The sequence below is a fragment of the Pseudochaenichthys georgianus genome, chromosome 3, assembly GCF_902827115.2.
Source record: "Pseudochaenichthys georgianus chromosome 3, fPseGeo1.2, whole genome shotgun sequence".
NCBI classification, from domain to species: domain Eukaryota; kingdom Metazoa; phylum Chordata; class Actinopteri; order Perciformes; family Channichthyidae; genus Pseudochaenichthys; species Pseudochaenichthys georgianus.
This window is the reverse complement of record NC_047505.1, coordinates 23,246,813-23,257,133: the sequence shown is the minus strand read 5'-3', so window position 1 is coordinate 23,257,133 and position 10,321 is coordinate 23,246,813. Positions and strand designations below refer to the sequence as shown.

At 39.0% G+C, this 10,321-nt stretch overlaps 2 protein-coding genes across 3 annotated transcripts; one reads left to right on the top strand and one right to left on the bottom strand.

Moving 5' to 3' along the window:
• Positions 1–663: 663 nt before the first annotated feature.
• LOC117464399 (proteasome subunit alpha type-4-like) lies at positions 664–3,689 on the bottom strand. Its single transcript, XM_034106813.2, has 9 exons — positions 3,581–3,689; positions 3,109–3,129; positions 2,974–3,016; positions 2,483–2,645; positions 2,277–2,354; positions 1,875–1,963; positions 1,529–1,659; positions 1,107–1,230; positions 664–892 (listed from the first exon to the last, which is right to left on the bottom strand). Exons 2-9 carry the CDS (start codon positions 3,109–3,111, stop codon positions 738–740), a joined length of 786 nt encoding a protein of 261 aa, XP_033962704.1. The 5' UTR covers positions 3,112–3,129; positions 3,581–3,689; the 3' UTR covers positions 664–737.
• A 141-nt stretch (positions 3,690–3,830) lies between these two features.
• On the top strand, positions 3,831–8,413 carry slc25a44b (solute carrier family 25 member 44b). Of its 2 annotated transcripts, none has more exons than XM_034106803.2 (4): positions 3,831–4,366; positions 5,476–6,134; positions 6,331–6,458; positions 6,684–8,413. In XM_034106803.2, exons 2-4 carry the CDS (start codon positions 5,513–5,515, stop codon positions 6,873–6,875), a joined length of 942 nt encoding a protein of 313 aa, XP_033962694.1. In that variant the 5' UTR covers positions 3,831–4,366; positions 5,476–5,512; the 3' UTR covers positions 6,876–8,413. The 2 variants fall into 2 exon arrangements, with proteins under 2 accessions (XP_033962694.1, XP_033962687.1); XM_034106796.2 differs by lacking the exon at positions 3,831–4,366 and adding an exon at positions 4,384–4,585.
• Positions 8,414–10,321: the final 1,908 nt, after the last annotated feature.

Genomic DNA, 10,321 nt, shown 5'->3' with positions numbered 1-10,321 from the left:
GAGGACTCGAGCAGCGGCGTTCTGAATCAGCTGCAGCTTTCTAATAGATTTTTTAGTGAGACCTGTGAAGACACCATTACAGTCCAGTCTACTGAAGATAAAAGCATGGACAAGTTTTTCCAAATCCTGCTGTGTCAATCCTCGATATATTCTTAAGGTGATAGTCGGCTGATTTAGTAATTGTTTTAATGTGACTGTTGAAATAAATGTATTAATTTGAACTTGCTTCGTTGTTATAGTGTGAAAGCACTGCATCACAATTACAATATTCTAATAAAGCTGTAGGCTCAATGTGATGTATGATAAAATTACAAATTAAGAATCCAAGATTTTTTATTATTTCATAAATGGGTTAGTAAAATTACAAAATCAAAAAAGGTGTACATTACTGTAAAGGTGCATCCACTGGATGGACAGCTCCATCATGTGGCAAATAAAAAAGTTGCACTGCACAATAGGTGCTCGAAGACATGGCAAAATAAATGTGGTTAAGTAATATATATCTTGTAGTAACTTAGCTACTGTTGAATCGTTTGTTACGTCTCACTTATTGGAAGAGATACGAGTTTTTTTAATTACTTAAGAAAAAAATTGTTTTGATAGGGTGAGAATAAAAACATGTACCTTAATTTTGTGACACCAGTACAGACAACAACACGTTCATCATTTCCAAACTTTTAATGTAAAAGACAAAACAATACAGGATTTGGTGACAGGAGAAAAAAAAGAATGTTTGCCTATTTGTCCTTCTCCCTCTGCTCCTTGTCTTTTTTGACCTTCTCAGCCTTGGCCTCCTCAGCCTCGTGCTGCTTGATGAGTTCCTCGACTTCTTTATGTTTCAGCACCTTGATTTTTGTTTTCCCGTCTTCCCGTGTCAGGGTGGCAATCTCCACTGAAGCAGTAAATGTGAAACAGCATTACGTTAGTGTATACATCAAGCTGTTGCAACTAAACACTCTCTGGCAACAAGGCAATAAACACATTCTGGTGATTAAATAGTGAGTACCTGTTTCAGTACATCTCGACAGAAGTACAGCGCATACAGCATAACATTTAAAGCTAGTAAAGGTCGTTAGCTGCGCCAATTTAGGAGTTTTGAATCTCACCTTTCTCCGCTGAGAGCTTGCTTACATCCATTGTTTTATTCAGCACTTTGACAGCCAAAGCCAGGGCGGAGGACAGACTCATCTCACCCTCTTTGAAGTCCTGCTTCAACATGGACACTGCAGCCTGAGGCCAAGAAGACAACACATCAAACACCATACAGAGGAAGAACACAATAAACATTCACAATGTTATATGGATACATGTATGGCCCATTATGTGTGAAGATTGCACTGGCATCTAAGAATTACTGGTTTAAGTGTTGCAGAGTAATGTGTCACATTAAGTTCTTCTTAGATTAGATCAAAAACATCCAATAAATTAATACAATGTTATGTATGCTGTTCAAATTCAGGAAAACTTCCATATGACACTGCCTTGATCCTTTCATTGATTTCCATTATCTGTGTCATTTCAGACTTACAGCGCTGTTGTTGCCAATACAGGTTGCCTTCCAGCCTCCATAGTTGCCGCTGGGGTCGCTCTGGTACAGCTGGAAGCCGTAATGTTTATCCCAGCCCATGTAGAGAAGAGAGACACCAAACGGCCTCTTACCTGTCAAGATGAACCACAAACAGCTGTTACAGAAAGCCAAAACCCAACTGTACTTTTACACAAAAATTAGAAAGTGGTCTAAATATTCTTGTAGCTAACATGCACAATGGAAATGTTACAATTGACAATATGTTGCAGGAGATGTTTGATTCAGGTTCAAATACATAAAAGGATACTAGCTTTAAACTAGTAAAGCAGACTACAGTGTAGCTCACCTCCAAACTGTGTGTATGCTTGCTTGATATCACAAAGGGCTGTCACCAACTGCTCGCACGGTATTGGCTCCTGGTACTGCAAAAGATACCTGAGAACCAAATAAACAGATCAGAGGTTAATGGCCAATGCGAGTACAAATCTAAAGTTTGTCCTTGCAGAACTGTATATTTACGCCTTTTCAATTAAATATGAATGTTCCTGTGTTTATTGAAAGATTATGCAATGTTGTTTTCACTTGTTTAACCAGATACAATTAAAATAGTTTTGCTTAACAAATGTCTTCATTCACCATGATCTCACAATACATGTACTGCTTCTGGCTGCGTAAGAAACAATTTAAAATAAATCGTTTTTTGGGACAAAACTAAAACATGGGTGTCAGGATTTCCTCTGAAACTCACCTCTGTGCAATAAGCCGCAGCTCATTTGTCAGTACATTGGCATCTGATGTGATCCCAGCAACACTGCAGGCCAAGTCGCTGAAAAAACAAGACCATAACAAGATTATAGTACGTCAGACTGAAAAAATGATGACGAAGGTTTTTAATGGTATGAATAGGCCAAGCCGTGGGTGCTGAAAAGTATTTCTGCTGTTCAGATCACTCACTCATTGAGCTTGTAGATCTTCTCAGAGAAGAAAACCTCGTCCAGCAGTTTGTGGATGTTGCGTCGCTCAGCTGCTAACAGCACGCCATCATTTGCTAGAATCCCCAGACATGTGCCAGCGTGACCGATCGCCTCCATCGCATACTCCACCTGATACAGGCGCCCTGTGAAATTCAGTCACAGAACTTTATTATAACACCCCAAACCTCAAAGAAACGTGTATCTAAAAACACAATGGCTAGTTAAATAAGCTAGACAACGTTTTTTGTAAAAGCAGTTAAACCCAACAGTCTAAACATCATAGAAAAGCATACCTCAACCAACATCACATTCAACTAGATTTAGAATAAATATCTTTAATAAGAAAACTTTACATTTACCAAGATATCTAGCATACCAAAAGCCACATGTATAGAGAAAACTGCATAACAATAACGAACAATACGTATACAAGTGATCCAATTAAAGTGATGGTGTAGATTCAAGACTTGCCTTCAGGGGAAAAGATGGTTGTTCGGGAATCATATCTACGAGACTAAACAACAAAAGAAAAACCTGGAATTAGCTGAGGAAAAGGGTAGCGTAATATTTTTAACATGCATTAAGATATTTATGACAGCTACTCACCATCTTTTCCCGTCACTGAAACTGTCGTGCAAAGTAAAATATAAGATGATAAGCACGACCAGCAGAAACCAAACAGTGAGCGTATAAACGTTTCAGTTTGTATTGATAATAGTTTTCATTTCATGTATACTTGAGTAAATGTATCATTCCCTACAGTTTTAAAAGTATAAATTGTCAAGAAAGTCTCTGATGCTTTATTGGCACACAACTTTAACTCACAACAGTAAAAGTCTATTCACTTGTATCTGTGCCTAAGTATCTGACAGCTAAGCTAGCTTAGCTAGTTGCTGCTGTACAGAATGAATCTGCAATATCTGAGCATGCTAGGTCGTTAGCATGCTAACCAGCTAGCTAGTTCATAATAAAGGAAGTCCTCTGAATGGTCAGAGTCAAAATATACCTATAGGCCTACTCTGAAATGGTGGTGGACTAAAAGCATACTGCAGTACATATTAAAATATGAATATATTACCTTAGGTGGAATGGTCTAAGTTGGCGTAGTTTTCCTACAGAATAAGAGGTCCACTACTTTCAGTTTAATGTTTCCTCACACGACGGGGTGCTGTCGAGATGAAGAAGCCGCTCAGCAGCGCTACCCTCCGGCAGGAGGATCGACCAGAAGGTAATGTCATAACCTTATATATACAGTCTATGGTCATAACCTTACAGTCTATGGTCATAATAACCATGGTCATAACCGATCAGAAGGTAATGTCATAACCGATCAAAGTTAATGTCATAACATTTAATAAAACAAAGTTTAAACATGGGTGGTTAATAAAATATAAAACCGTAATTTATTGAACTATCTTGGATTTGTTGTAACATCAACAAAAATGTCCAATGATTTCCTTTGATGAAGATGAGACCCAACATCAACTTTTGTAGTAAGTAGAGCACATACTGGTGCTGGGTCTGATGGTTCTATTGTATACTATTAAGCAGACTGGCGACACAGCGGGGTTTCCTTGGGCACTAGCCCATGTTGGTATGAATGTGAATTAGGCAGCTAAAAAATGTGTTCTCTTATTTTCAGGCTGCCAACCTCACACCTGTCCGGGGACTATGTATAAGACAGCCAGGTATACGACGCCATGACCACACAAGGGCAAGGCAGGGTATAGCTAGTGTACCTATAATATATCATGTAACAAATTCAATTGATTGAATGAACTGAGAGAAGGAAATGTGCAGGAAGCATCCAGTCTGCCCGAAATCCAGAGGAAGAAGAAGAAGAAGCAGCTCTGCAGTGTCATTGGTTGTTCTCTTTATATGTCTATGGTTTCATCAGCATGCTGTTTGAATGGGAAGCGGAAGTTGACTGAGTAGTTAAAAGGAAGCTAACTACGTCGAACGTCCTTAGTATAACTGTAAGACGTTACTCAGAATTGCATTTTTTTTTAAATCGGCCGATAACATAATGTTTTAAGTCAGACCAACTTTGTCCTGACTGTGTAATAAACATTTGTACGAAAAGGTAAGTGCTTGCTAATCATAACAATGCTAACGCTACCCAGTGCTAGCTCCTTGTTAGCTAAACACAAGTTTAAACCACTGGCACATTTTATTATACGACTCGTGCGGTCTTTGTTCGACTTACTTTGTTGGCTTTCATACGTGTTATTGGTTAACCCACGGCTGCTCAGGGAGCTGTCATTTCGCTTCACACCGGGTGGGAACACGGTGTCCTCTGACCGGTGTTGCTGAGCCTGGGGTCATGCACAGAATGCTGCATTTAAACTTAACTGGTGATTAGCTACTGGGTGACCAAGAAGAGCGATATTTGTATGAACACGATCATATTGTCGACATGCCTTAATGTTGTTGTATCTAAGCTAATTGGTTTATCACATCTTCGTGGTTAGCTTTTAGCTTGGTGTCTTGCAGCACGACCTTTGAACTCTCACTCAGTCATAATTGTATATCAACATTATTGCTCAAGGAGAAGTAGTTAACTATTTTAACATGATTGTTTTCACTGCAAAGTCAGTTCAGGTAAATAAGTAGTGCTGCTGTGGTACATGGTTGTACTCCTAGAGAAAACTAGGCTGTTGTTGGCAGTATTAGAAATCTATGATCAATGACAATATTAGACCATTTATTGCATTAATGCAATTAAGCCACCAGCCAATATCTGAGTCATTCTAATATCTAACCCCAGGATGGCAATGATGTTTTTATGTTTAATCTCATGGTAACTAGATTTGACCAAGATGCTTTAGTGCCCTCTTGTTCTAGAGAAGAAACCAAAAAACGTTACAATTTTCACACCTGATGTTTTCATTGGTTGGTGTCCAACTAAAGCATATCCCTGAACTTCCACTCTTAGTAAAACTTGTTTACTCACCACCCTGTTTTTGCTGTTAGGAATCAGTCTGATGAGGGGGCACCTACAGCTGACAGGATGCATGAGAAAAGGAACATCCAGATCATCGAGTGGGAGGACCTCGATAAAAGGAAGTTCTACTCTTTCGGGGTGTTCATGACGATGAGCATCCGGGCCACCGTCTACCCAGCGACTCTGATCCGCACCCTGCTGCAGGTGCAGAGAGGCACGTCACTGTATACCGGCACCTTTGACGCGTTCTTCAAGATTCTGCGGGCTGAGGGTGTTCGAGGCCTTTATCGTGGCTTCATGGTCAACACCCTCACACTGATCTCAGGCCAGGCTTACATCACCACCTATGAGCTGGTGAGGAAGTATGTCTCCCAGTATTCTGATGACAATACGTTCAAGTCCCTGGTGGCGGGCGGCTCAGCCTCTCTGGTGGCTCAGAGCATTACTGTTCCTATAGATGTGGTCTCTCAGCAGCTGATGATGCAGGGCCAAGGGGAGCACCTCACCCGCTTTCGTCTCAATGCTGACAGTAAGAACTCAAAACAAATGTTCGGCCAAACCAGGACCATCATGTCTCAGATTTTTGCTGCTGATGGTTTCCGGGGCTTCTACAGGGGATATGTGGCATCTCTGCTCACCTATATCCCAAACAGTGCTGTCTGGTGGCCTTTTTATCATTTTTATGCTGGTAAGTGGCTGACATTTTTTTCTCAACTATCATGCACAAAAAAAGTTCTGTGCTAAGTGCACTTTCTCTAAATACTTGGTATGTCGTTTATGAGTATCAGTATGTCCTCAGTGAATGTGTACGACTGCAGTTATAATGAATACAACAGTTATTGCTTTGTTGTCAATCAAATATCTGTTTGTGTAATGTTTAACAGAGCAGCTCTCTAAACTGGCTCCCAGTGACTGCCCTCATCTGATTCTACAAGCCATGGCCGGACCTCTGGCTGCCGCTACTGCCTCAACTGTCACCAACCCAATGGACGTGGTCAGAGCCAGAGTGCAGGTACATTTCCTTTACTGTGGATCCATCAGACAGTTTGACCCTGCTATGTTGAATAACCGATTCACGGAACACAAAATCCAGATTCTAATGTTTGAGATATGCCAATAGTTAAGCCATAAATGGCATGTTTGGCTACACAAATCTGAATGAATCGATGTAATTGAATGTACAACACCCAGTCATAGGCAATAACGGTTTGTGGTTACAAATAACATGTTTTTTTAGGTTGAAGGGAGATCTTCTGTCATCGAGACGTTCAATCAGCTGATCAAAGAGGAGGGCTGTTGGGGGCTGACCAAAGGACTCTCAGCACGCATCATCTCGTCCACGCCCACTGCCATCGTCATGGTGGTCGGCTACGAGACGCTGAAAAAAATGAGTTTGCGACCGGAGCTGGTGGACTCGAGACACTGGTAGAAGAAATCTGCACTGATGACATATGGACCACGTGCCATGTTAGCCCTAATGAGACCTCATATAAAAACTCTGCGTTTTTTTTAAAGAACAACCTGGGGAACAAAATGAAATCAGGCCACTTTTGAATCACAGTACCGGTGTGTCGGACATTAATTATGTGATAATTCAAACATATTACTTGTAGATTAAAAACCTTTCGGCCATTAATATTCACACCAGATCCAGGTTCAGTTTGTATTGCTGCTTAACATGGCTGGTGCTATTTAATGTACTTTAAAGGGGTGACTAACATGTTGCTTTTACACTGGAAGATGCAGACACATTTATCCAACTTTTAGACAATGGATTTTACACGCTTTACAATCATGTTCAAGCTTCTTTGCGGTGGAGGAAAGTGAAAGTGATTCCTGATAACATGTTTTTATCTTTGATAGTTTGTGAGACAGATTGCTGTTGGGCATGCATACAAAAAAGAGACTGGTTTTGATCAGGCTTCAGAGAAAGGTCATTTAATGTATGATGACGCATTCACGTCAGAAGTAAACAGGTTTTCAAAGTGCTTGTTTTCCTCCACTTTGTCACTGGCATCTATGTATATTTAATTTAGCCTTTTAAAAAAAATATTTGCCTTCATAGTATATGCAAGATGCAAAATCTGCTTTTTGTTTTTGCTGAATGTGCGAGAAGAAGAGTAGAGTTACAATCGGTGTGTCATGGCAGCCTGTGTTGTCGGGGTATTTAATTTACTGTTGTTTTGTACGCTGCACAAACTGAGTCCAAGCAAGTGATTTGACAAATTCCACGCAAAACAGAAAAAATACATGAGTACAATATTTGATCAGCCTTTTTGTAACATACTAATATGCTGGCTGTTTGATATTGTAAAACATATTGCAATGATCGCGCTGGTCAATAAATTATTTTGTGTACTGGTAGCTTCCAGGAATTGGAGAATGATTGAAGTTGTTTTGTGCAATATTCAAAATGTGATAGTGTATTACTTGTACATTGTGTGAATAATGTGATAAAGGAATGCATTATACCTTATTTATTTTCATTATGTATTTGGCGTTTATAACCACAGAAGTGTTCAACTTTCAAATGACCCATTATGTTTAAGAGCTTACATTATGTCACTGTTATTTTCATCACGGACAAAGCTGAAGGGGGCGGTGTTAGATTGAAGGCAAATTCCTTTACCTGCGTTTGTTTAAAATGAAGCCCTGAACATCCTGTAATGTTTTCTGAAGTTATATATAAATCTGCTCCTAGCCCATGCCAAGATGCAACACCCAATGAACTCTAACTCTAAAGTCGACAAACCTTGTTTGGAAAAGAGAATCCTCTTTAATAATTTTGACTAAAGTCTGGAATTTATTTGTGTAATTCAAAGTGTGATTGCAGAGATTAACCTCCTGTTAACTGTCTTGTAAAGATTTCACATTGCTTGTCATCCCACCATGTCGTGGTTCATCTATTTGGTTGATTAAAGTCACTGATTATTTACACATGTTCAAACATAAAGCTAATGAACGTTTGCTGCTTTTTCAAATTGGTATTTTTGACTATTGTTCGTTTTGTTGCCCTCAGGGAGTTCTTTTTTGCATTTCAGAAGCTCTGGGAGAAAAGATGGGAGCAGGTGAGTGATGCGTTTCCTTGATGTTCTCATAACTGTAGGGCGTCCATACGTCTTATTGAAGGTGACACTGACACCAAAGGTCATCTGTCATGTTATGTAATGAGGTGAAAGAATCGACTGAGGCTGATTTTGCTGTAAGGATGGCCCTGCAACATTTAGTATTAGTCAATAATAATTAGTCAATTATTCAAGCAATTTAAACATTTGATGATCAATACAATTTAAGGATGCTGGTGCTTGTTGTAATATTATATACTTTTTCTTAAACATTTACAAAATCGACTTTTAAAATATAACTTTAAAAAGTTATATTTTTTGTTTGTCATTACAAAGATTTTCTTAATTTTTCAAAAATGGTGGGGAATAAAACATACAACATATACATCTATTCATTAAGTGGAGAAATTACTGCAGAATAAACACATAACCTATGACATATGGTGATACATTTAAAGGAAGATTTCATAACCAACATTAATATTTAACATCCTAATTTCTGGATGGCAGCAGAAAAGAAACATGCCCCTACATTTATAGATGCTTGCCCCAAATCTCCTAATGAATGAACCAAACGGGCTGACGGATCATGGTGGGATGACGGAGTGCTCCCTGCTCTGCATTAATTATCAGCCAGTGTCTGGAAGGCACTTTGTCAGAAAGATGGATGAGGGGCTGTCAGAGAGGAAACAAATCTGAGCTGGTCGGGGTTAGAGGAAGGGCCTCTCATCCTCAAGGGATATATGTGTGTGTGTGTGTGTGTGTGTGTGTGTGTGTGTGTGTGTGTGTGTGTGTGTGTGTGTGTGTGTGTGTGTGTGTGTGTGTGTGTGTGTGTGTGTGTGTGTGTGTGTGTGTGTGTGTGTGTGTGTGTGTGTGTGTGTGTGTGTGTGTGTGTGTGTGTGTGTGTGTGTGTGTGTGTGTGTGTGTGTGTGTGTGTGGAGAATAATAGGTGGGATAGAGTGTAGGAAATATAGAGTGTTTTGAAAAGCAGCAAAGGACAAAGACGTTTTAGAAAGGTGATTGAATTATCTATGTTGATGCCTTTCAATATCAACTATTAAACATTAATCCAGCCTCCTCATTTCAAAAGTATTATAAAAGATGTCTTCACTTTTTGGAAGATAAAATCCATTTGCTTCATGCTAAATGTATTTTCCAGTAACAAAAGGCTTCTGCAGTCAATCTGAGTTCCACAAATCAACTATCTTCTCTTCAACTTTGTAAACAACTTTAGAAAATGCCCAAATGAATCTAACTCAGACTGTTTAACTTCGGCAGAACTATAAACACATTTTAATCATGATTACATTGAAATCACGTTAGCAATGGATCTCTTCAAGTGAAGTGACCAACAACTGTGTTAATGTACAAAAGACAAACAAGTATTTTTTAAGATGTACTTTAAGAACAATATGAACTTATCCTTTCAGTATCAGTGTTTCTACAACAGCTGCATGCATGACTGCACAACAAAACCTTTTTTGAAATCGTTGATGATCTTTTATTGCTTTACATTAAGGGTAGATCCACCAACATTACAGTAATACATATATTTGAACAACAAACAAACTAAAACTGTACTGCATTTTTTGTGTGTGATTTCCTCCTCCCAGTGGGGGTGAATGGAATTGGTATCAAATTTAAACTACTTTGAAATTAAATTAACCCAATGTAGGTGCAATATATTTTTTTCACCACACTACACATTTTGTATTAAAGGAAGAGAGAATATAATCCTTTTGGTGGATAAATACCTACATAAAAGGCAAAGTAGGAACATTTGTATAAAAACAAATCTTAGTTAAATAAA

Bases quoted from the DNA above. Each gene is read 5' to 3' on its own strand.
- LOC117464399 (XM_034106813.2), bottom strand. The intron at 2,355-2,482 runs GTGAGTGATCTG...TTGTTTTTTCAG, and splicing joins AAGATCTACAAGCTCAATGA to CGACTTGGCCTGCAGTGTTG. The intron at 893-1,106 runs GTGAGATTCAAA...TTACTGCTTCAG, and splicing joins CAAGCTCTCAGCGGAGAAAG to TGGAGATTGCCACCCTGACA.
- slc25a44b (XM_034106803.2), top strand. From the start codon at position 5,513: ATGCATGAGAAAAGGAACATCCAGATCATCGAGTGGGAGGACCTCGAT. The intron at 6,135-6,330 runs GTAAGTGGCTGA...AATGTTTAACAG, and splicing joins TTTTTATCATTTTTATGCTG to AGCAGCTCTCTAAACTGGCT. The intron at 6,459-6,683 runs GTACATTTCCTT...ATGTTTTTTTAG, and splicing joins TGGTCAGAGCCAGAGTGCAG to GTTGAAGGGAGATCTTCTGT.